Source organism: Octopus bimaculoides, chromosome 7 (assembly GCF_046866305.1).
Source record: "Octopus bimaculoides isolate indiv1 chromosome 7, ASM4686630v1, whole genome shotgun sequence".
Taxonomy (NCBI): domain Eukaryota; kingdom Metazoa; phylum Mollusca; class Cephalopoda; order Octopoda; family Octopodidae; genus Octopus; species Octopus bimaculoides.
In genome coordinates this window covers 15,211,958-15,238,137 of record NC_142934.1, presented here as the reverse complement: position 1 = coordinate 15,238,137, position 26,180 = coordinate 15,211,958, and the positions used below count along the sequence as shown (strand labels likewise).

Sequence of the window (26,180 nt, the reverse complement as noted above, 5' to 3'; positions counted from 1 at the left end):
TAATAATAATAAATAAATAATAATGCCCTGATGCAGTACTAGACAGTGGCTCTCATGGCTTCTGATCTTAATTGATTGGAAGTGTTATCATGTACATTGCTTTGTCTTGGTATAAAAGACGGGCTACAGCAAATATTCTGCTCCATACCACAGATTTGCTTGTCAATTGCTTGACCGTAACCAGTTGAGCATGTTTCTTAGTGACTGACGATATGTGCATCTCTGATCATGAGCAGAAGTAGTGGGGGAGCATCATAGCCATGTGTTGAGAGGAATTCTCTGGAATTTGAATAATTCACTTTTGGAAACATGGGTGTTTTGCTCAACATCCTTAAACAGACGTTATTCAGGGACCTTTTGAGCGGGATAGGCTACTCGACCTGAAAAAAAAATTCAAACTGGGCTCCACCTGCGAGGTAATGCGCTGTTTATTTTGATATGAGATCACTATATCGCGCACATATGGTTGTGATGCATGTGCCTGGTGTACCCTTATCAGACAGGTAGTCATGATGGGTATAATGGGCTTCGTATATTTTACCCCAGTGTCACTTTGATGGAATTCACTGCTCTCTCACTCAATAATAATAATAATAATAATAATAATAATAATTATAGCAGAGACTCCAGCAAATAAGATCTGAAGAAGGAATTCTAATTCCGAAATATCATCGGACTAAAGATTACCAAGTTACAACAGGTATACAGTCCATTTTTTGTTCTATAGTGCATTGTTATACCTTCCTAAACTTTTTATTCTTTAATAATAATAATCTTTTCAAATCTAGGCACAAGGCCTGGATTTTGTGGGGTGGGTGACAGTTGATTATATCAACCCCAGTACTCAACTGGTACTTAATTTATCGACCCAGAAAGAACGAGGGAGTGGGGAGAGGACTTTCGAAGTGAAAGAAATCCATAAATTATTTTTTTTGCTTGAATGTAGTGGAAAAAAGTTTGAAAAAAATTTTTTAGAGTCATTTATTTTCCGTTTGAGTTTTCAAAAGGTTTTCATAAATATCCCATGTATCTTGGAAAGAGAAACAAATTCATAAATGCGGTGTAGAATATGATTTCTGAACGTCCTCTCCTCACCGTCCAGTTTGTTAGCGCATTTTTATATTCGTTTAATACACATTTTTTCTTTATACCTATTACACTTCTGTTTTTTGGTTTTAGTGGCCAGGTGTTAAAAGTAAACATTAACCAGATCACTGGACTTTATTGATCCGATTGAATTATAAACTGATCACTGGACTTTATTGATCCGATCGATCGATGGCTAATACAAACGGGGTGTGTTTCTGAAAAGAGAAAAGAAGAAAAGGAGCTGAAATGGGCAATTTTTAATCTCTCCACACGTGCCTGAACCCTTATTTCGATTCAAACTTAGCAACAAAGGGATAGATTGTGAGTATAAAATTTCCTTTCAATTGTATATTACTTCCCGCACAAAGACACACGGTACGTCAGTTCCATAATATATTTAAATAATATGCGTCTGCATTCGTATTATGAATAAGATTTTCAAATCACACACATGCACACACACACATTCATACACACGTTCATACAGAAAAAGAGTGGGAGAGACGTGTGTGTGTGTGTGTATATACAGTATATGTATATACATAATTGGAGGACGTGAACACACGCATACTGACACATACATACACACATAGTACGTACATACATACATATATACGTACGTACACATACAAACATTTGTACATGCACAAAAATACACAATCACTATTCGTAAAAACAAAAAAAAAAAGATGTATTGTATATGAGCGCGCGCGTGCGTCCTTGTGCATGTGTTTGTGTGTGTGTACCCACCCCGCTTGGCAACCGTTGTTGTTTTGTTCACATCGCCGCAATTTAGCAGTTCGGCAAAAAGAGCGTCCGACAGAATAAGTACAAGACTTAAAACAAAAAAAACAAAAAAAAAAACAAAAAGAATATTGGTGGGGGTCGATTTGTTTGACTAAATATTTCCAAGTTGTGCCTGAGTATGGTCACAGTCCAATGACTGAAACAAGTAAAAGATAAAAGATATATAAGTAATGTCACCGAAAAACAACGTGCGGAATATTCGTCTTAACACATTAAAACTACTAAATAAACATGCTTAATTAATGCACAACATCAGGTAGGTGCTTTTGATCTGTACATGTTATGTTGTGTCAATAAATGATCGACTTAAATTTTCGTTGCTTAGGAAATCGAATAAAAGGTTTGTTTTTTGGTGACTTTCACTTATTAAAATTTACCATTCCCCCCGCCACATATTCGGTTTGTGCATAATCAGTGCGGCTTTTTTTCAACAAATTTTATTTCAACAAAAACAGTAACAACATGTAATAAAAACATCTTTAAATGATTATTCCGGAGCATATTCACCATTTACTTCAATTACTGCTCCCCATTTGCCTAGCAGACGGTCAGACCGTCATTTAAAGATGTGTTTTGTTAAATATTGTTATTGTTTTGCTGAATAAAATTTGTTGGAAAAAAAAAGAAAAAGCCGCATTGGCTGTTTTGTAAGTAGCTTGCTAACCAACCACATGGTCCCGGGTTCAGTCCCACTACGTGGCACCCTGGGCAAATGTCTTCTACTATAGCCTCGGACCCACCAAAGCCTTGTGAGTGGATTTGGTAGACGGAAAGTAGAAGAAGCCCGTCGTATATGTATGTGTGTGTATATGTTTGTGTGTACTAGGCTTACAAAGAATAAGCTCTGGGGTTGATTTGCTCAACTAAAGGCAGTACTCCAGCATGGCCACAGTCAAATGACTGAAACAAGTAAAAGAGCAACCCAATAAATAAGCGAAGGCATGACTGAGTGGTAAGACGTTTGCTTTCCAACCACATGGTTTTCGGTTCAGTCCCACTGAGTGACACCTTGAGAGAGTGTCTTCGGGTCAATCAGATCTTTGCGAGTGGATCTGGTAGACGGAAATTAATAGAAGCCCGTCGTATAAATGTGTGTGTGTGTGTGTGTTTGTCCCCTACCACAGTTTGTTGATGTGTTTACATCCCCCTAACTTAGCGGTTTGGCAAAACAACCAATAGAATAAATACCAGGTAAATAAGTACTGCGTTGATTCGTTCGACTGAAAACCTTCAACGCAGTGCCCCAGCATGGCCGCAGTCTAACGACTAACAAGTAAAGGATAAAAGGTATATGTTACACTATCATACATAATTTGTGGACAATATATTTTTTTGCTTTATTACTTTGTTTAAAGTATTTAAAATGTGATATTTTTCTTTGTTAAAATCGTGATCCTTTTTTTTCTGTAAATTCTTTTTCCGGACACCTTAAGTAAATATGCCCCCCTCAAAAATAAAATACAGATTATTTGATAGTTAACCTTTAAGCATTTAAATATTCCTTCCGCTTATTCGGGTTATCCAAGCCTAATTTTGTAATTACTCATTCATTGTCTCGCGAGTAAATGAACTTAAAACAAAAGCCTCACTTTTTCAACACCCGTTGCAAGTAAGTACTATAAGATTCTTAAAACACAACACTCTGCAGATTGATATTAAATGTACTTTCTCTAATGGTAAGATTGTTTTACAAGGTTTGATGATGGTGAATGAATACCGTCAATATCACCTCCACCACCACGTCCACCTTCACCATCATCATCTATCCTACCGTACAATAACATTGGCTACCAATTCTTTCTCCACTACCACCGTTGCCTCCGCAACCATCTGTTTCTGTTTTTAAACTTTACAATTTTATCACAAGAAAAGAGAAAGTAAATTTAATATCGATCTTGGGGCCCGTTTCTATCAAAGTTTATATCTTGCATAATATGTCGTCCATTTTTTTTAACATTATGGTGTACTTTAAAGATTTGGCTGCTCTTTTTAGCAAGTTCAGAATGCCTACTGTTCCCATGGGCTAGACAGTCACAACTTACAATATATTCGGCAATCGTGGCTTCAATCAGCTGAAATTACTTAATTTTAAATGCATATAACTTTTTATTATTAATTTAAAAAAAAATGAATACAATTTTCGTCATTAACGCGCAAAACTACAACAGAACTTCACTTTTTGAAAATTTGAAAAATCTTCAAGTGGTCCGCTTCTAGCCTAATCACTATGACAACTTCTACCATCCAGTCAAAATGATGCAGGACTGCCCCTCCCACTTAATGGCACTATGGCATGGCAATATTTATTAACGAGTACCGAGGATACCCGTTAACCTTACAACAATCATAGTTGGAAGGGAGACAACTGCCGATCTTAAACGAACAACAAAACAATAAGCTCGCCATACATGTATCTGCTCGGGTCATGTATCTGTGAGACTAATAATTCCTTCTACTATAGGCACAAGACCTGAAATTATGCGCGGAAAGGCTACTCGATTACATCGATCACAGTGCTCAACTAGTACTTACTTCGGCAACCTTTCGGTTAATGTCTATAACATCATGAGCGATTGTGTGACTTCATTTATCTGCTCGACAGAGCTGAGTAGTCCAAACACACACTCATTCTTGACTAACATCGTATAATAATACCGAAACGTTACCCTTCGGAATCTTATTTGAAAGACTCCGAAAGGATGAAATGTAAATTAACCTCGGTGGCATTTGAACTTAGAACATAAGTCTTTAGTATTTTTGCCCGACGTAAGGTAGCGCGCTGGCAGAAACGTTAGCACGCTGGGCGAAATGCTTAGCTGTATTTCGTCTGCCGTTACGTTCTGAGTTCAAATTCCGCCGAGGTCGACTTTGCCTTTCATCCTTTCAGGGTCGATAAATTATGTACCAGTTACGCACTAGGGTCGATGTAATCGACTTAATCCCTTTGTCTGTCCTTGTTTGACCCCTCTATGTTTAGCCCCTTGTGGGCAATAAAGAAATAAGAAAATTGTCTATTGTTTTAAGAGTTTGAAATTATCTGTTTGTCTCATTGACATGTCAATAAACGTGGGACTAATTTCCATCCTTTTGGCTAGTATTATTTTTAGTACTTATATTAACCTGCTGTAGTGGAGGCGCAATGGCCCAGTGGTTAGGGCAGCGGACTCGCAGTCAGAGGATTGCGGTTTCGATTCCCAGACCTGGCGTTGTGAGTGTTTATTGAGCGAAAACACTTAAAGCTCCACGAGGCTCCGGCAGGGGATGGTGGCGAACCCTGCTGTACTCTTTCCCCAACAACTTTCTCTCACTCTTCCTTCCTGTTTCTGTTGTGCCTGTAATTCAAAGGGTCAGCCTTGTCACACTGTGTTACGCTGAATATCTCCGAAAACTACGTTAAGGGTACACGTGTGTGTGGAGCCAATTTCACGAGCAGGCTGTTCCGTTGATCGGATCAACTGGAACCCTCGACGTCGTAAGCGACGGAGTGCCAACATAACCTGCTGCACAGGTTATTTATTTATGCGCCCTTTTAAATGGGCCCGGTTTCCCGGTTTCTATGGTGTATGTGTTCCCCCCAGCTGGACAGGACGCCAGTCCATCGCAGCGTTACTCGAGAAACAAGAAGAAAGTGTGAGAGAAAGAGTACAACAGGAGTCGCCACCCTGCTAGAGCCTCGTGGGGCTTTAGGCGTTTTTGCCCAACAAACACACACAACGCCCGGTCTGGGAATCGAAACCGCGATCCTCCGACCGCGAGTACGCTGCTCTAATCACTGGGTTAAATTAGAAAATTGGACAAAACGGAGAACACAATTGAAAAAAATAAAAAATTAAAAAGAAAGGAAGAGAGAAAGAAAAAGAAAAAAGAGAAAAACCCAAAACAATTCACGTTAGGTTTAAAAGTTGGGGGCGCTGGGAAACCTCTCTAATGGCTATTGAGGCACGCCAGCACGTTTGCAGCGTTGCCGCGGGTGATGGCGAGGCTGATATTTAAATTAGTTTAAAATCCAGATAGTCCGAATATTTGGATCTTTTTTAAAACGGGGGCCACATTTTTCATTAACGAAACACTTTGAAACTTGGAACACTGGTAGAATGTGTCATATAAAACATCTTTTTCTCTTAGTCTTCTTAAAAAAAAAAGAAATCCCTAAGTTATTCCATGTTAAAGTTGTCGTATTTCTGTAATTTCAACCAATCACTGACGTCCATTCAGCCGATATACATTAAGTGCCGACTACATAAACAAACGATTCTGAAACAATTCTATCGGTGATAGGGTTAGGGTAAAACAGCAAATTTAAAAAGAAAAAAGCAAATAAAACGAAGAAAAAAAAAAAGAAAATGAAAAAAGCAAATAAAACGAAGCTATGGCTTAATCAGCCAAAGGAGTAAATGTAAACAACTGAATACTTGTCAGTGATTGGTTGAAATTATTGAAATAAGACGATTTTTTTTACATGAAATAAATTCGAATACAAAAATATTTTTCTGTTCTATAACACAAAATTGATAAGTATACGAATTTGAAAGTCTTTCGGTACCAAAAACACTACGTAAAACATTAATGAAAAATGTGGCCCCCGTTTTAAAAAAGATCCGAATATTTTGCTTAAATCCCAACAGAGGGCCACCCTTAGGTGCATCATGATTCCATCAAACGTGTTTATGAGGAGAAAAATATTGAAAAACATCAATACATGTCAGAGTGACAAAGAAACGAGGAAGGTATCAGGTGGTCGTGAGATGTGCTAAAAACAACAACTAAATCGCCCTTAAATCACACATTTTTTTTTTGCATAATCGTATGAATTCCCGTGTATAGAACACAACTTCGCAAAAATTCTTTAAAAATTCCAAAAAGTAAAGCAAAGTTATGAGGGATTATATGGGGTGTTTGTTTAAACGAGAATTCCACCCTTTATTTTAAAACTGAATTGAGTACTACAGCATTTAGTCTGTTTACTTTCAATGAAAAGAAACGTATAGTTTAATCTTTAACTAGACCAGTGCTCCGCAACTGGTATGCTGCGGCACACTGGTGTGCCACGAGACGATACTAGGTGGCTGCAGTGTAACTTGAATGTAATTTTTTCCCCTATACTTCAAGTGACGATTTTTGTACGTGTATATGAAATGAACGTATGTGTGTATGTGAAAGAGAGAGTGAAGGGGTGTGTTGTCATGTATACGTACATGCATAGATACATATGCATACATATTTTTTGTATGTCTGTGTGCGCGCGCGTGGTGTGAGACAGAGAGAGTGATGTCTAAGTGGCACACTCTCTCTCTCTCCCTCTCTTCTCCACCGAAAGAATGCTCTTTTAGTTATATTTTTAGTTCAGGGGTACCGCTGAATTTTGATAAAAGTACAAGTGTACCGCAAGTGAAAAAAAAGTTTGCGGAACGCTGAACTAGACGAAAGGAAACAAATGGTTTATGAGAAAATTTAATCCTGAACTCTACAGGGTGTCCACAAGGTCTGGGTACATGGAGTAAATAAAATCATAACATAAACAATTAAATATCAGAAATAATAATTTCTTAAAGTATGTGTTAAATCCCCATGTGGGTACATGGAGTAAATAAAATCATAACATAAACAATTAAATATGAGAAATAATAATTTCTTAAAGTATGTGTTAATCCCTATGTACCCAGACTTTGTGGACACCCTGTATATATCAGGCTTAGTAAAAAGTAAGCAACGTTTTGAAACATGAAATTCATCACAATATATTTCAACAATGCGGAAATTTTATTCATCAGCACATTTTTGCCAACGAGTTACAAGTTTGATAATTTTGGTAACATAAAAATCTGGGGTTCTGGAGGTGATGAACTCTTTCAATGCACTTTCAGCATCGGTTTGATTTTTGAACTCCATCTCACACAGGAAACCATCAAGATGCTTGAAAAAGTGGTAGTCGGTAGGAGAAAGGTCTGGGCAATAAGTTGGGTGGGGAAGAACTTCGTAGCCAAGTTCCATCAACTTCTGGAGCGTCGTTAGTGAAACGTGTGGTCAAACATTGTCATGAAGAATGATTGGCCGTAGTCTGTTGATTAGTCTGGGTCGGAGGAGTACCAGTTTTTCGTTCATTTTGGCAATTTCATGGCAATATGTTTCAGCAGTAATGGTTTTCCCGGGTTTTAAGAAGTTATAGTGGACGAGTTCAGCGGTACACCACCAAACAGTTACCATAACCTTCTTTTTGAAGAGCTCGGGTTTAGGGAAGGTTTTCGGTGCTTCGTTTTGGTCCAACCACCGCGAAGAAAGTTTTTTACTGTTGTACAAAATCCACTTTTCATCGAAAAATGGATTGGTCTGGTTACAGAGAAGAAGCAACGAGCAAATTTCATATCTGCGCATTTCTTGATTTTCATTCAAATCGTGTGGTACCCATTTATCGAGCTTTTTTGATTTTCCGATCGCATGCAAATAGCTGCAGATAGTTTTCTGCCTATCTTGAAGTTCTTTTGTCAGTTCTCGAGTGGTTTTACGTGGATCTTTCTCAATGCTCACGATCTTCAAGGTTCAGGTCTCCTCTGCGAAATCGTTTAAACCATTTTCGAGCTGACCACTCACTGGTCATTTCCTCACAAAACGTTTCGTTGATATCGCGAGCAGTTTTAGTTGCTTTACGTCCTTTTCTGAAGTTGAATAGCAAAATTGCTCTAATATCACGCTTTGACAGTTCCATTTCAGATGATTGTAACAACGATTTCTTTTTTACCCCCAAAGGGACAAATACAAACATATAAGTGGGGACGAAAAAAAAAAAAAAAAAGACAAACGAATGAGAAAAATGAATAATGAAATAGAACGAAGCCACTTGACTTCATTTACACTTAAAAATTTTCTTTTTTACAAACTTATCAGGTCATCGGATAAGTTCTGTCCAATTTTACCTTCTTTAAAATTGAATGAAATTTAATAGTATTTTAGAATGTCTAATGGAATTAAAAAAATATTTTTATGCATTAGTGTACATTTAAACTAATTAAATATTACTTCACAGAATAATAGAATTAAAATACTTCCATGTTAGAAAGGGTTTCCCTTTCTAACATGGAAGTATCCAAAGAGCATTTGAGGCACATAATGCTTCATGAGTACAAAGAAAGGTAATTCTGCAGCCGAAGCGACTCGAAACATACTTTCCCCTTTATGGGAGAGAATGCTTGAATGAAAGAACTTGCAGAAGATGGTTTGCAAAATTCAGAAGTGGAGCTTTCAGCCTTGATGATGAAGATCGAACAGGACGTCCAGTTGAGTTTGATGATAAGCTCCTTGAGGCATTACTTGAAGAAAATCCTACATTATCAGTTGAAGAATTGGCAAACCATACAACTGTTCATCGTCATCTTCAACAACTTGGAAAGTTTCCTAAACTTGAAAAATGGGTGCCTCATGAATTGTCCTAAAGCAACCGCAAATCCCGAGTTGACATCTGCTCTTCTCTCCATTCTCGTGAACTCATTTCACCCTTTTTGGATAGACTTGTGACTGGTAACGAAAAATGGATCTTCTATCGAAATGTTAAATGTCGTAAACAGTGGCTTGGTAAAAGGGAAACAGCTCAACCACAACCGAGAAGGGAACTTCATGGGAAGAAGGTTCTTCTCTCTATCTGGTGGGATTGCAAAGGAGTAATTCACTTTGAATTGTCACCACCTAATGCAACAATCAATGCTTAATTCTACTGTCATCAATTAGAGCATTTGAACCAAGCTTTGAAGAAAAAAAGACCCGCTTTAGTGAATCGAAAGGAAGTGATGTTTCATTAGGACAATGCCCGACCCCACACTGCAAAGATCACATCACAGAAGATCGAAGAGCTTGGTTGGGAAAAAATTCCTCATCCACCTTATTTTCCCGACCTTGCTCCTTCAGACTATCATTTGTTTCGTAGTTTACAGAATCATTTGGGGGACATAACTTTCGCAAACCAGGAGGAGGTCGAAACTGACATTTCAGAGTTCTCCTCTATCCGATGCAGTCTTACGTTGTATGTTCTTTTGGCTGTCCTTTCGGTAGTTTCCTTGGGAGGGGATAGTTTGACATTGTTCCCCTCCCTTTTTGTCATTTCTTGGAATCTTTCAATTCCCTTCAAACACAAATCTTCAGACTGCCGTCTCACCGTTTCTGCGAAACTCCTCCTTTCTGTCTCTCTATCTATTTCATCTAGACATCTCACCAGCTCTTCCTCAGACGACGACAGGTCTGAGTAGCTAATTCTCTTCAGCGCTTCCCCTTTCAAACAAGGGGGAAAGCGTTAACAAAACTGCCGTAAGACAGAAAAATCAAGTGTCTTAAGACACAACAAATAACAAATACAACTTTAACTAACCTTTTGCACAAACAAAATTCACGATCAACTCGGTCACAGATGATTGTAACAACTATTTCTTTATTACATACAAGGTACTAAACACAGAGATAAATACAAACATTTAAGTGGGGACGAGAAAAGACAAACGAATGGGAAAAATGAAAAAAATGAATAATGAAATGGAACGAAGCCATTCGAACCCCTCCCCGAAGGACTTCATTTACTTTTTACACACTTATAATTAACATTATTTTAAAAAACAACATAGAAGATGACATATTAATAAAGTCTTTTGAATAAGTCTTTTAAAATAACAGTATTAAGTCTTTTGAATAATCTTTTCGTTACCTTAGCTGATAGTTTTCAACTTTTCCCTCAGTTTAACAAGGCTTTCCTCTGCTGCCACGGTGTATCTCCTATGTGATTGTACCTCCTCACTGTCTGAATTGTCCACCTTAGTGATCGTTTTTTTTTACTTCTGTTCTAAAAACACGCTTTTCTCGGGGTGGAGCAGAGGGGGGGGACTTTTGGCTTCTGTGTGTGTGCAGTATTTGTGTTCATGTATGGTTGCGTGGGGTAGGGTGGGACCGGGTTGGGGCAGGGTGGAGATAGGATGGGGATCAGCAGCAACAATATGCTTCATTTTTCTCCTTTTTTCCTTCTCCTTTCTGCTATCTCCCAGTGGTCCCCGACTCCCTCCTCTGTCATGTCCCCCTCTTCCTTGTTGCTCGGCTCCTCCTCGCCAACTCCCGCAGAACTTGTCATCGTCTCCGTAACTTAGCGGTTCGGCAGAAGAGTCCGATAGAATAAGTTCTAGATAGATACATATATTAGAATATAGAATAAGTACTAGATAGATACATATATTATATACATAGGCGTAGGAGTGGCTGTGTGGTAAGTAGCTTGCTTACCAACCACATGGTCCCGGGTTCAGTCCCTCTGCGTGGCATCTTGGGCAAGTGTCTTCTACTATAGCCTCGGGCCGACCAAAGCCTTGTGAGTGGATTTGGTAGACGGAAACTGAAAGAAGCCCGTCGTATATATATATATATATGTATGTATGTATGTGTTTGTGTGTCTGTGTTTGTCCCCCCAACATCGCTTGACAACCGATGCTGGTGTGTTTATGTCCCCGTAACTTTGCGGTTCGGCAAAAGAGACCGATAGAATAAGTACTAGGCTTCTAAAGAATAAGTCCTGGGGTCGATTTGCTCGACTAAAGGCGGTGCTCCAGCATGGCCGCAGTTAAAAGACTGAAACAAGTAAAAGAGTAAAAGATATACATATATTATACACATACATCTATATACATACATATACACACACACACATATGTATATATATATATATATATATATACACATACACACACACATATATATATACAGTTATGAGGGAAAAACTCGGATCTTGTGAATTTTCCAAGGTCCTCTCCCCACTCTCCCGATGTTGGGAGGGGGGAAACAAACACAGACACACAAACATATACACACACATACATATATATACATATATACGACGGGCTTCTTTCAGTTTTCGTCCACCAAATCCACTCAAGGCTTTGGTCGACCCGAAGCTATAGTAGAAGACACTTGCTCAAGTTGCCACGCAGTGGGACTGAACCCGGAACCACGTAGTTCGTAAGCAAGCTTACCACACAGCCACTCCTACGCCTATGTTAACGAAAGAAAGTTACTCTCTAAACTTTTATTAAAAGCGCGGGAAAATACAAGTTTGTCAGGTATTGACAATGCAAAACACTCACAAAAGACACGCTTTGAATAATTTTTGAAGGTACGTACATGATTACTCTTTTAACTCTCTTTTACTAGCTTCAGTCATTTGGTAGGTAGGTATAGCCAGAGCATGTAATTTTAATAATTACACCGTAATAATTTAAGTATTACTAGTGATCGTCATCCGTCACTACGCTGCTGGTAAAAAAAATATTTGCTATAGGCGCAGGAGTGGCAATGTAGTAAGTAACTTGCTTACCAACCACATGGTTCTAGGTTCAGTCCCACTGCGTGGCACCTTGAGCAAGTGTCTTCTACTATAGTCTCGGGCCGACCAAAGCCTTGTGAGTGGATTTAGTAGACAGAAACTGAAAGAAGCCCGTCGTATATATATATGTTTGTGTGTCTATGTTTGTCCCCCCAACATCGCTTGACAACCGATGTTGGTGTGTTTACGTGCCCGTAACTTAACGGCTCGGCCAAAAAGTGACCGATAGAATAAGTACTAGGCTTACAAAGATATGGTTAATGGGTAAATTTTTAGATTAACACCCGCACGATTTTCACTAGGGTGTTAGGGTTAGGGTTACGGTTAGAGTTTTAGGGTTTGGGTTAGGGAATTCCGGCCCTAACCGTAACTGTAACCCTAACCCTAAAACTAAAACTAACCCCCTAGTGAAGATCGTGCGTGTGTTAATCTGAAAAATTACCGTTTAATGTTTACATCTTGACCCGGCTAACCGATATCATTAACCAAAGATATCTATTTTCCTAAAAGTTATGAGGGAAAAAATCGGATCTTGGGACTTTTTCGAAAGTCCTCTCCCCATTTCCCGATTCGTTGGCGCAAATTTTTGTTTTCATATTCATTTAATGCACTTTTTCCCCCCCACCTTTTACACATATTTGTTTTTGTTTCGGTGGCCGGATGTTAACGTAAACACTAACCTATTTATCTGTCAGTCTGGAGAAGCTTGGATTTTCACTGGATCAGTAAAACTATCCGAGACTTTTTTTCTCAAGTTTAAAATGTGACATTGTGTACGTTATCTACATTCCAACGATGGAACTTTGTATTTTTGTTAGTAACCAGCTCCTTCTTCAAATGAAGAATTTAAATAATTAAAAGCATAAGAGAAACATACACACGCCCGCCCGCACGCGGATCCTCTAAATCCAATCTACAGGGTGTCCACAAAGTCTGGGTTAATGGGGATTAACATACTTTAAGAAATTATTATTTCTTATATTTAATTGTTTATGGTATGATTTTATTTACACCATGTACCCACATGGGGATTAACACATACTTTAAGAAATTATTATTTCGGATCTATTTTAAAACGGGGGTGCCAGTATTTTCTTAACGAAACACTAACGAAACACTTTGAAACTTGGGACACTGGTAGAATGTGTCATATAAAACATCTTTTACTCTTAGTCTTCTTAACAAAAAAAAAAAGGAATTCGCAAGTTATTCCATGTTAAAGTTGTCGTATTCACTGATGTCTATTCAGCTTAATAGAGTTACTGCTGGGCGGTCATAAAAATGTTATTCCCTGTGACATATTTCATCCGGTTTAATCGTAATTTATACGCATATATTGTTTATATAGTAAATTACGCTGTGCGTATCTATGTGTGTAACAATTTTAGAGTTCGGATTCTAGAGTTAGGGTTAGGGTTACGGTTAACAGTCTGGTTAGGGTTAGGGGATTAATACGATATACACCGTTACAGCGCTAACTGTTTTCAACTGAATAGACGTCAGTGATTAGTAGAAATTATCGAAATAAGACAATTTTTTACATGAAATAAATTCGAATACAAAAATATTTTTCTGTTCTATAACACAAAATAGATAAGTATACGAAGTTTGAAAGTCTTTCCGTACCAAAAACACTACATAAAACATAAATGAAAACTGGCGCCCCCATTTTAAAATAGATCCATTATTTCTCATATTTAATTGTTTATGATATTATTTTATTTACTCCACGTACCCAGACTTTGTGGACACCCTGTATTAGTGGAACTGAGAATTTCTAAGACATTCTAAAAATTTTCCATGTGAGTTTTTTATGTGAATAGATCAGGGGTCCCCAAACTTTTTAGACCATTGACCCCCTTAATGGAATCCTTGACTCCTGATCGACCCCCAGGCATGTACAAGAAAATAAATAAATAAATAATTATAATTAAGTAGATGTGCATTTATCGACCTCTTGAATAGTCCCAATGACCCCCAAGGGGTCGATATCGACTACTTTGGAGACCCCTGGAATAGATGCATACACTTCGGTGTATACATCGACTCGCCTTTGTTAGCAACCAGTTTGAAATCTCTCAAGAACTCAAATTAAGCTAAAAAAAAATAATAACATACATACTTACATATGTATATGTGTCTGTCTGTCTGTGTGCGTGCGTGCTGTATTTTCCAGGCGTCGAGGACGCTATTCCAAAAAATATGTCTGGAAAATATACCGTGCGTCCTAGAGGTCGAAGGTTTCGTTTTGTTTTTCTCTTTTAAACTAATTTTTTTTTACCCAGAAAAAGGATGTTTATACTAAAATGTCTAATTTTACGGGAAAATGAAAGAAAAGTAAACTGCCGAATATAGACTGTATCAATAGGATCTATACGACGCCCTTGTTAAGTATGTCAAAGTGGTCGATGACGGCTTGGTTTTCATGTTTATCCCTTCACTTTTGTTCATTTTGTTACCAAAATTTTAGGCAATCTTTCTACGAAAGGACAGAAGAAAAATAAGCTATAAAGGAGGGCTTGACCAGCTAGAAATAGAAGTCGACTCTTTGTTTAAATGTTTGTGTGTTTATTTCTTTCTCTCGCTCTCTTTTATTCTTTGGCACCCCGTCCCTCTTCGTTTCACTTTATGTATCTTTCTCGCAAAGACTTCCGCCCCCCCCCCCCAATTTTATCTCAATTTTGTTTATTTAAAAATTTTTTTTTATGCCAAAAATCCCCATTTTCGGATACGGAGGTTCAGGAAAATTGCCAAAAATCGGCATTGTGAAATTTTTCCCCACCTTTTCCTCCAACTTCTTCAATTTTGACTTTTTATCCTCAACACTAACCCATAACCCTAACACTAACCCTAAAACCCTAACCCTAACCCTAACCGTAAGTACAGAAATGTTTTGAAATTTTTGTCCAAATCATAATGTCCATAGTTTTCCGAATATTTAGAAAAGAAAAAATTCTTAAAAAAAAAATTTTATAAAGACTTTTGGAAATTTTTTTCAGAATCATAATCTCCGTATTTTTTCGCATATTTAAAAAAAAAAAAAATTCTGAAAAAGTCAAAAATGAAGGAAATGGGGGTGCGGCGTGGGTGGTAATTTAGAAATGTCGATTTTTGCCAATTTTTTTGTAGATTCGTATTCCCTGTAGCCAAAAAGGGTGGTTTGTATGAAAAAAAAAAACATTTTTAGAAAGGGTATTGGGGGTGGGGCGGAAGTCTTACCGCTTTCTCTTTCTCTCTCTTTGTACATAGTACATATATCTCTAACGTTATATTTCTTTCAAATTTCCTACACGGATGTTGTTTTGTATGACTGATAAGAATTGTTTTCATTTTCTTTAGAAATTAATCCTTTCTACTATAGACACAAAGCCTGAAATTTGGAGGGAAGAGATTTGGTCGATCACAACGATCTCAGTGCTCAACTGCTTTTTATTTTATTGACCCAAAGAAGATGAAAGGCAAAGTGAACCTCGGTGGGACTTGAACTCAGAACGTAAAGATGGTCGAAATACCGCTAAGCATTTCGTCCAGTGTGCTAAAAATATTGATTTCAAATTCTTGCACAAGGCTAGCAATTTCGTAGGAGGGCATAAGGTAAATTTTCAGATTAACACCCGCACGATTTTCACTAGGGTGTTAGGGTTAGGGTTAGGGGTTAGGGTTATGGACAGAATTCCCTAACCCTGAAACCCTAACTGTAACCCTAAAACTAACCCTAACCCTAACACCCTAGTGAAAATCGTGCAGGTGTTAATCTGAAAATTTACCGGGTATAAGTAGATTACATCGACTCCAGCACTCAGAGATTAAAAAATACGTGTTTAGGGTTTAGGGTTAGGGTTTTTGCTACGCCGAAAATGGGTGGCGTACGTATTCTTTATCTCCATTCTTATTTTATCGACCCCGAAAGGATGATTGTCAAAGGTTATTTGAGTTCCCCAATAGAAAGAGCTCAACCATAAAACAGCCATTATAAGTAATTTTCTTTTGGAACAAGTGTGCTCAAAGATTTACTGCCAAACAACATTCCAAAATATCTTTACGATAATGTGTTGTCAATTACAGAAAATTGGCTGTATTCCTTTTACTTAATATTACTACAAGCTTCAGGTGAATGCACGAAATAGTAATGTCACAATAAATATGTCATGGTTTAACGATTTTCTTTCTGGATACTTCTGACCAAACAATAAGGCCATTGTTGCAAAAGATGCAATTCTCCAGAGTAATCCATGTTTAATATTCTTATAGAGTCTTTCTAGTTGGAGCAGTTTGCTCAGGACTTAACTTTCTATTTTATTAATGATTTTGTCCAGTATTGGATCATACGATATTTCCAAAATTAGTCAATTTAAATTGGCTATTTTTAAGAATCAAAATATGATCTATGTGTATTTTTATTTCTTTTATGTTTTTATTGGTAGAGTTGATAGAGCTTTGGATAGAATACTTTGCAGTATTTCTTCTGACTCTTTGCATTCTGTATTCAGATGTCACTGGTGTCAACTTTACTTTTGTCTTTTTAAGGTCAATGATAAGAAAGGATCAATATAAGGGAATGAATTGGTGGAACTATTAGAGCATCAGACTAGATGCTTTGTAGTATCTGCTCTGGTTCTTGGTGCTCTGATAGCAACGTCTGTGGTGGTACTGGTGCCAAGTTGTATCAGCCTTAAAATGAAGGCCTTTCTTTTGGATAACATTAGTGGTATGAAAAGAGAAACATACATAAATTGGCCCCCTCCTCCCCAAAAATAACAGAAAACCTTGATTCTTTGTGATTATCTTTTAGTACACTGGTAACTTCATGTCAGGCATAATGCTACTAACTAATCTTGTACTCTTAATGTTTAACCAGCTGGACCTGTATAAATTTCAGTTCTTGATAACTGACATAATTACTGATATATCAGGTCATCCCATAAGTTTTGTCTGAATTTTGAATAAAGAAAACAAGTGATCAAACGTTATATTTAATTGAAATTTAATCATCAATGTACTTTTCCTGATTATCTATGACTTCCTTTCATTTATTTACAAGTTTTTTAATCACATCAATGTAAAACTCTTTCGGTTTCAAAGCGAAGAACTCTGAAATGTCAGTTTCGACCTCTTCTGGCTTGCGAAAGTTGTGTCCCCCAAATGATTCTGTAAACTATGAAACAAATGGTAGTCTGAAGGAGCAAGGTCGGGAAAATAAGGTGGATGAGGAATTTTTTCCCAACCAAGCTCTTCGATCTTCTGTGATGTGATCTTTGCAGTGTGGGGTCGCGCGTTGTCCTGATGAAACATCACTCCTTTTCGATTCACTAAAGCGGGTCTTTTTTTCTTCAAATGCTCTAATTGCTGACAGTAGACTCGAGCATTGATTGTTGCATTAGGTAGTGACAATTCAAAGTGAATTACTCCTTTGCAATCTCACCAGATAGAGAGAAGAACCTTCTTCCCATGAAGTTCCCTTCTCGGTTGTGGTTGAGCTTTTTCCCTTTTACCAAGCCACTGTTTACGATGTTTAACATTTCAATAGAAGATCCATTTTTCATCACCAGTCACAAGTCTATCCAAAAAGGGTGAAATGAGTTCATGAGAATGGAGAGAAGAGCAGATGTCAACTCTGGATTTGCGGTTGTTTTCGGACAATTCATGAGGCACCCATTTTCCAAGTTTAGGAACCTTTCCAAGTTGTTGAAGATGATGATGAACAGTTGTATGGTTTGAACTAAGCTTTATTCCCAATTCCTCAACTGATAATGCAGGATTTTCTTCAAGTAATGCCTCAAGGAGCTTATCATCAAACTCAACTGGATGTCCTGTTCAATCTTCATCTTCAAGGCTGAAATCTCCACTTCTGAATTTTGCAAACTATCTTCTGCAAGTTCTTTCATTCAAGCATTCTTTCCCATAAACTGAATGTATGTTTCAAGTTGCTTTGGCTGCAGAGTTTCCTTTTTTGTACTCATAAAGCATTATGTGCCTTAAATGCTCTTTGAATACTTCCATGTTAGAAAGGGTTTTAATCAAAATAATTTTAATTCTATTATTCTGTAAAATAATATTTGGATAGTTTAAATGTACACAAATGCATAAAAATAATTTTTAATTCCATTAGACGTTCTAAAATACTATTAAATTTGACTCAATTTTAAAAAAGGTTAAATTGGACAGAACTTATAGGATGACCTGATAATTACACATAATCATGTGAGAAGAAAAATTTCACTCATCATCATCGTTTCACTGTCTCATTAAGGTCATTAAGAATCAATTATCATTCTGTTTAATTTATACTATTTTGTAAACATCACGTTTTACTGCCAAGTTTAGCTATGTTTTCCATGCTTATTTGTGTCAGTTACCATCAGTTAATATTCCAACTTTAGAGAATACAACATATAACTGCCTACAACTAAATGCAGGTTGTCGTAAGTAAATCCTCATGTTTGTCTCTCTACTTTATTAATTGATATTAAACGAGCTAATTTAACAGGTTAGTAAAAGGTGAATCTGAATCACTCAATGCCTGTTTAACTGCCTTGTGTTAATGCTTGCTTGCTTACCAAAGCTTTACACATCAAATACATGATTTACTTCTACTGATACCATTATGATATAATACTTCTAAAATTTCAGCTGTGATTCCTGATGGGCTGGGGCTGGGGCATGCCCTTAATTGCTTTATCTACTAAGCTATTGTTGATTCAGATAGCTGGTCCCTCAGTTGGGTCAACATTTGGCAAACTCTCCTTCTCCTGTTCATTCTCCACGTTTAGCAGCCTTTCATAATGTCATTTCCAAGCCCCTTCCTTTGCAGAATCATTAAATGCAAGTGCACCACCATTTCAAGCAGAAACATTTTTTTCCTATGACATCACGATCTTCTCTCACACACTGTCTTGCAATTCGAAACACTTCAAGTCTTTGGTCCTCACATTGCAGAACATAGGCAAACTTCTTTTCTACTTCTCCCCTAACTAGATACACCTTTTTCCTAGCTTCCTTTCTGACTATCTGATAAATTCCCTGCTACCCCAAAGCTTCCAGTCCTTCCAGGCCTGTTTCTTTACTTTAATGGCCTTGTCTACAGCATCGCTCCACCACCACATCACCCTAGGTCTGGATGGGACTTTGCACCAGGTGCAGGATTTGGTCTGTGGTGGCACTCAACAAGCTGTCCTGCAGGAATTCCCAGTTGCTCTCTCTATGTTACAAATCTGTAGTTCCTCCTCCTCCCTCTTGTCAAATTTCTATTATAAACTCCTCCAGTTAATTCTGGTCAGTTCCCCACTATTTCTACTGCTTCTGCTGAGGCTTCTCAGCTGATATGAGTCAGTTAGGAAATAGGTCTTATGTACCATATTTTGCTACTATTGTCATACTGTCATGAAAGGAAAAACTTGTATATATGCGAGAGGTACTGGGATTGCTGTCCGGATTCTCCATCAATAGATGCAGGCATGGCTGTGTGGTAAGAAGTTTACTTCTCAACCACATGATTCTGGGTTCAGTTTCACTGCGTGGTACCTTGAGCAAAAGTCTTCTGCTATAGCCTCAGGGCCGACCAAAGTCTTGTGAGTGAATTTATTTAATGCAAACTGAAAGAAGCCCATCGTGTGACATCCTGTACCCATATATGCATATGTATAAATATGTATATATATATATATATATATATATATATATATATATATATATATATATACACATACTTATTGATATATATATGTATGTATGCATGTGTGTGTGTATCTTTGTGTCCAGACCTCACCACCGCATGACATGTGGTGCTGGTGCATTTGTGTCATCTTAACTTAGCAGCTTCTCCTCTTCCAGCTGGAGCTGCTACTACTACTACTACTACTACTACTTCAAATATTTTTTCATCTAACTCGACTAGTAAAAGTAAGGTAAAAGATAAGTTGAGAGAGCATAGTTTTTCTGTTCTAGCATCAATCCAGAGTTTCATTTATAAATCTGTTTTACTATTTTTTATTTATTTTTTTTACTTGTTTCAGTCATTTGATTGTGGCCATGCTGAGGCACCACCTTTTAGTTGAAGAAATCAGTCCCTGCACTTATTCTTTGTAAGCCCGGTGCTTATTCTATTGGTCTCTTCTGCCGAACTGCTAAGTTACAGGGATGTAAACACACCAACATTGGTTGTCAAGTGGTGTTGGTAGTGGGGGAACAAAGTGGTGTGAATAAATAAACATTACATTTTTGACCGTGTAATCTGTCTACTAAAGAGTTAACATATGTCTTCATTTCCAGGGAAAGATGGGAGACACATTTTATAAATACTATGATCTCTATATACCTGAAGAGGTGCAGCCATATATAGAACCAGGCTTTTATGCAATCCTATTTGTGTCAGGTTCTGCCATTCTGATCAGCTTATTCAACAGAGTACGCATGCACCTGAAAGTCAAAACAGCTATGAATGATGCCCGCTGTAGACGTGCAGAACAGCTAAAATGCCTAAGACAAAGGCTACAGAAATCAAGTGTAAGTATTTGAAATATAATTTTCTCTATTTATTTCTCTCTCACATCACTTCTCTCTCTCTCTCTCTTATTGAATAATCAAATAAAACAATGGCTAGATTTAATGTTACTGAAAGAATATGAATGTTCGGATGGTCACAGCTAGAATGTCTTTGATCAGGAAATAAATGAAATCTTCCAGGATGTTCCAATGATCAAATGAGTGAAGGAAGATAGATTTTTCCTTTACTCTTTTACTTTTTTACTTGCTTCAGTCATTTGACTGGCCATGCTGGAGCACTGCCTTTAGTCGAGCAAATCGACCCCAGGACTTATTCTTTGGAAGCCTAGTACTTATTCTATCAGTCTCTTTTGCCGAACCGCTAAGTTACGGGGACGTAAACATACCAGCATCGGTTGTCAAACGATGTTGGGGGGACAAACACAGATACACACACACACATACATACATACACACACATATATATATATATATATATATATATATATATATATAACTCTTCGAAACGCTGGTGTTAAAATGGGGGTAGCTGATGAAGGAAATTGTTCTCTATGTGGCTTGTGTGTTTTCTGTACTCTGGTTATTATTTTCTTGTCTATGTTTTGTTTACAATGTCCTGTACCCAGATATGCACCTATATATACAGGTAGACGTATATGCATATACTCACTTGTTATTTGTTATATATATATATATATATATATATATATATACATACATATATATACACATATATACAATGGGCTTCTTTCAGTTTCCGTCTACCAAATCCACTCACAAGGCTTTGGTCGGCCCGAGGCTGTAGTAGAGGACACTTGCCCAAGGTGCCACGCAGTGGGACTGATCCCGGAACCATGTGGTTGGTAAGCAAACTACTTACCACACAGCCATTCCTGCTTTTCTTTTTCTCTCCCATCATCATTGTTATTGTTGTCATCATCATCATCATCGTCATCATTTAACATCCATTTTCCATGTTGATATGGGTTGGAATCAGAATGATCCTGGGATTGAAAATCTGCTCTTCATTTGGTTCTTGAACACCCAGCATTGGGATCTGAATTAAAAGCATTTGGGTTGCTATTTCTAGCAGGTTGATTCACACCATCTTGTTTGATATTTGTCAGATGATGTCAGAGATCAAGGGGGAGATAAATGACATTCATTTCATTAATTTTACGTCGAGATAAGAACTTTGGGACAAATTAGCCAACAGTTGGAATTCAAATTTAGACTGGAATAATATTATGATTGCATTACAGAATTAATTCTCATCCATCCTTAACTTCTGGTCAAACACCACTGGGGCATATAATCATTAGAGACGTATTACTGTCATGCTATTTAGCTCTTTTCAGTTTTGGGCCCAATTAGCCTTCCACAGGAGCTGGTTTAAAAGTTCGCATGTTGTTGGCACTCTGTCGGTTACGACATCGAGGGTTCCAGTTGATCCGATCAACGGAACAGCCTAACCACTGAACCATTTGCCTTCACACACATATATATTAAACATATATGATGAGCTTCTTTCAGTTTTCATCTACCAAAGCCAATCACAAGGCTCTGGTTGGCCTGGGGCTGTAGCAGAAAATACTTGTCTAAGGTGCCACACTGTGAGATTGAACCTGAAAGAAGCATGTGGCTAGGAAGCAAATTCCGTAGTGAGTCAAGAATCAAATTCATAAGTCAAGGCGAAAACAAAACAGTATTTGAAATATTAAGGAACTCATTTCTTATTTTCACTCTTTTTCATACAAGATTTTATTTTCCTTCTGTTCTTCATGTCTTTCAGCTTACTTTAGAAATGAGGAACAAAATTCTATCACTGGATATTGTCCATCTGCAGAAGTTTCTCAGAGATCGCTCACTAAAAGCCATTGATGTCCTTCACGCTTATCAATTCAAGGTTGTTTAATTTTTATTTATTTTATGTTTCTTGTGTGGTTTTTTTTTTTTTGAAGGTGTTCATTGATTGGTTTTTAACTCCCTGAATATATCCAATCAAAATTTAATTGCTATTAATTAACTGCACAATGCAGTTTTACTCCATTGCTTTCAATAAAACTCTCCCCATGTTGCAGGAAGCAGAGACACAATCAGTGAGACTTTTTTTTGCAAAAGATAATTTTTCACTTTTATTATACTTTTACTTTTACTTGTTTCGGTCATTTGACTGCGGCCATGCTGGAGCACTACCTCAAAGGGTGTTGGTCAAAGAAATCGACTCCAGGGCTTATTCTTTGTAAGTCTCGTACTTATTCTATTGGTCTCATTTGCCAAACCAAAGCCTTGTGAGTGGATTTGGTAGATGGAAACTGAAATAAGCCCATTGAGTGTGTGTGTGTATATATCTGTGTGTGTGTGTGTGTGTGTGTGTGTGTGTGTGTGTGTGTGTGTGTGTGTGTGTGTTTGTGTGTGTGTGTGTGTGTGTGTGTGTGTCTTTGTATCTGTGTTTGTCCCCCATCACCACTTAACAACTGGTGTTGGTGTGTTTATGTCCCTGTAACTTAGTGATTCAGCAAAAGAGACTGACAAAATAATTATCAGGCTTTACAAAGAAAAAAAAAATAGTGGCATTGATTCCTTTGACTAAAATTTTCCGAGACATATATATGACAGGCTTCTTCCAATTTCCATCTACCAAATCCACTCACATGGTGCTGGACGGCCTGAGGCCATAGTAGAAGACACTTGCCCAAGGTGCTACGCAGTGAGACTGAACCCAGTACTATGTGGTTAGGAAGAAAGCCTCTTACCACACAGCCAAGCTTGTCTGTTTATAATTTACAAGAATCAAATTCTGGCTAAACTGAGAAAAGTCATAAACAAAAATCAGCATATTGCCATTTATACTGAAGATTTGTGTTAGGCGATTGTACCTAACCATTCAAAACAACCATCCTTTTGCCAATGTTATGAACCTATATTTAGCAATAATAATCTCTGATTTTCTGTTGTAGGCACTTGAAGCTCAAGAGAAAATCAACTGCGTAGTTGCTATAATTCCTGATGCTGAGGTAAGGAGGCATGATCTATTCTGTGTTTATTTTCTAAGCAGACCACAATGTGTATGCTGTGTATTATTCCATATAGTGTTCTCTAGATTCCTGTGTTTGTTTCCTGTCTTACCTGTACTGTTTGTGTCTACAGTTCTTTCTTCATCTGTATTTTGTGCCTGTGATGTATATATATATATATGTATGTGTGTTTGAATGTGAGTATGTGAGCATTTGTCTTCTTTGTCTTGACATTATGTGTGTGCGTGTGTGTGTGCTTTGTGTGAGTGTTGTAAATGACTGTTACACACACACACACACACACACTTATATGCAAAAAGATAGTCTTGCTATCTATGTAGATCACATATCTGGGAACCCAGTATAAGATACTTGTATGCATACAGATCCAACAACACTCAATGATCTCTACTGTTATTTATGTTTAAATGTGCACTCACCTGTTGCCTAGATTGACTCAAGAGAACAATAGATGATGTTGGTCCAAATTACCATGATGGTTATAATTCAGCTACAGCACACAGACCCCCCCCCCTTCTTCAAAAAAGACCTTTAATTTAAAATTACAGACTTCTTCATTTTTTACATGTTAACCAAAATATCATGCTGTGGAATTACACAACTGCAAAGGAACTTATCAACCTCACAACCATATCGTTTGAGCTTGGTGCAGCCTTCTGGCTTGCCAGTCCTCAGTCAAATCGTCCAACCCATGCTAGAATGGAAAGCGGATGTTAAACGATGATGATGATGATGATGATAACAACACACAGAACCCCTGCTTCTTCATTAAAGACCCTTAATTTGAAATTACAGACCTCTTTCTCTCTTCGTAGTAACCAGATTTATTTAAATTATTATACTTCTTCATGGATTATTTTTTACTGACACAGACTTACAATTTTCTCAATTCTATATTTTACCTTATATAGCAATGATGATACAATAAACATTTCCCTGAGCTATCAGAGATCATAGTTTAAATGCAAAATAAATATTAATGATCTTGTATTTGTTTTTTCCTCAGGAATTAGCACTGAAATGTGATTCTCAACCATATGTGACCAAACCTCTTCATGGAATTCCAGTTAGTCTGAAAGAAACCATATTCCACAAGGTTGGTTTTTATTTGAAAATTAATTTTTAGTAACAATACAACTGTGAATCTTAATTTCTTTTCTAAGACAACTCAGTTCCAAAAGTTACAAAGTGTGCAGTGATTTCCACATGAAATTATAAGGCTACATTCATAGCCAGTTATTAATTGAAACGATATTTTTGGCTGATTTTGTTTTGGTTAAGAAGGGCTTTTTTATACTTGAAGAAGGAATTGTATACACCATAATAAGGAAGCAAATTGGTGGAGAGAATATATTGCAATACTTATCTTAGCTCTCTGTTCCCTGAGTTCAATTCCTGCCAAGAACTATTCTTCCTTTTATCCTTTCAGGATTGATACAGTAACTTGTCAAGGGCAGTGGATGGACAAAATTGATGAGATACCTGCAGAATTTGACTCAAAAATTGCAAAAGATACAAATTTTACATTCTGAGTTCAAATTCCCAAAGAGGCCAATGGTCGGCACAAATCACCTAACCATGGGAGTCCCTTGTTCAATCTACAATTTGCTTGTATGGACAGGTAGGCCTATAACCAACATAGATAATAGTTGGTAATAGCATTCAAGAATTGACAATGGCTAAGTAGGTGTTCCAATACTTGTTATCAAGGCTATTAATACCAGTTGTCATTGGTAACTGCAATGAGAGCTGCTGTTCTGGAAAAGGCCTACTCAGTCATTGCTATAATGTATGAGCATAATGAGGATTGGGGAATTGGGGAGGAGAGAATAGAGAAAAGAAAGAAAAAATTTTCCTCATCTCTGGGTTAAAAGCTGGTTGTTGGTTATTTTCATTGCTACATTCTCCACTGGACTGCAGTACATGTTACCATATGAACCAATGAGGTAATTTCTGCAGTCACTCAACCTACAAGAAATAATCAACAAATCACTCTCAAATTATACTCTAATATTTTAATAAAGACGAATGGGGTTGACTATGTTGTTCTTCATATTGTAAAAATATCAGATGGTCATGGCCGAATGCCTTTTGACCATAAGTCTGCTTGACCAAGGCTGACCAGAGGCTAAACAACAATAGCAATTTTATGATCACTAAGTTCCATTCGTGATATTCCTATTTTTGTTTTCCTCCAGACACAGTGTATCTAGGATTACAGTATCCTTTTTGTCATTTCTTAGTTTTTAAGACAACAAGATGTAATTCGAAAGGAGAATTAGCTTCTATTTCCCAGCAGGTCAAACAATCACGTAGAAACTCTCTGACTTGTGATTGTGATTGTTAGTATTGTACAATGAACTAAAATTCTTGTTGCTATGGTTATTGGACCCTGTTCTTAC

At 37.3% G+C, this 26,180-nt stretch overlaps 1 protein-coding gene and 1 long non-coding RNA gene across 14 annotated transcripts in view; one reads left to right on the top strand and one right to left on the bottom strand.

The window, feature by feature from the left end:
• Nucleotides 1-963: 963 nt before the first annotated feature.
• On the bottom strand, nucleotides 964-14,483 carry LOC149134584 (uncharacterized). 2 transcript variants are annotated; one of them, XR_016242533.1, is made up of 3 exons: nucleotides 14,365-14,483; nucleotides 10,580-11,044; nucleotides 964-1,304 (listed from the first exon to the last, which is right to left on the bottom strand). It is a non-coding gene; the product is annotated as an uncharacterized LOC149134584 (long non-coding RNA). The 2 variants fall into 2 exon arrangements; XR_016242532.1 differs by lacking the exon at nucleotides 14,365-14,483 and having other exon boundaries at nucleotides 10,580-11,788.
• LOC128248322 (fatty acid amide hydrolase 1-like) overlaps nucleotides 1,272-26,180 on the top strand; it is a 50,239-nt gene continuing 25,330 nt past the window's right edge. For 2 of the 12 annotated variants that reach the window (XM_089354832.1, XM_089354828.1), the window contains exons 1-5: nucleotides 11,873-12,028; nucleotides 20,507-20,740; nucleotides 22,533-22,646; nucleotides 23,701-23,757; nucleotides 24,785-24,874. In XM_089354832.1, coding sequence (XP_089210958.1) covers nucleotides 20,513-20,740; nucleotides 22,533-22,646; nucleotides 23,701-23,757; nucleotides 24,785-24,874 — 489 coding nt within the window. In that variant the 5' untranslated portion in view covers nucleotides 11,873-12,028; nucleotides 20,507-20,512. Of the gene's footprint in view, nucleotides 1,411-1,880; nucleotides 2,153-2,678; nucleotides 3,184-3,364; nucleotides 3,506-11,872; nucleotides 12,029-14,452; nucleotides 14,630-18,633; nucleotides 18,661-20,506; nucleotides 20,741-22,532; nucleotides 22,647-23,700; nucleotides 23,758-24,784; nucleotides 24,875-26,180 lie in introns of those variants that run through there. The other 10 variants (XM_089354825.1, XM_089354824.1, XM_089354827.1 and 7 more) reach the window with 9 other exon arrangements.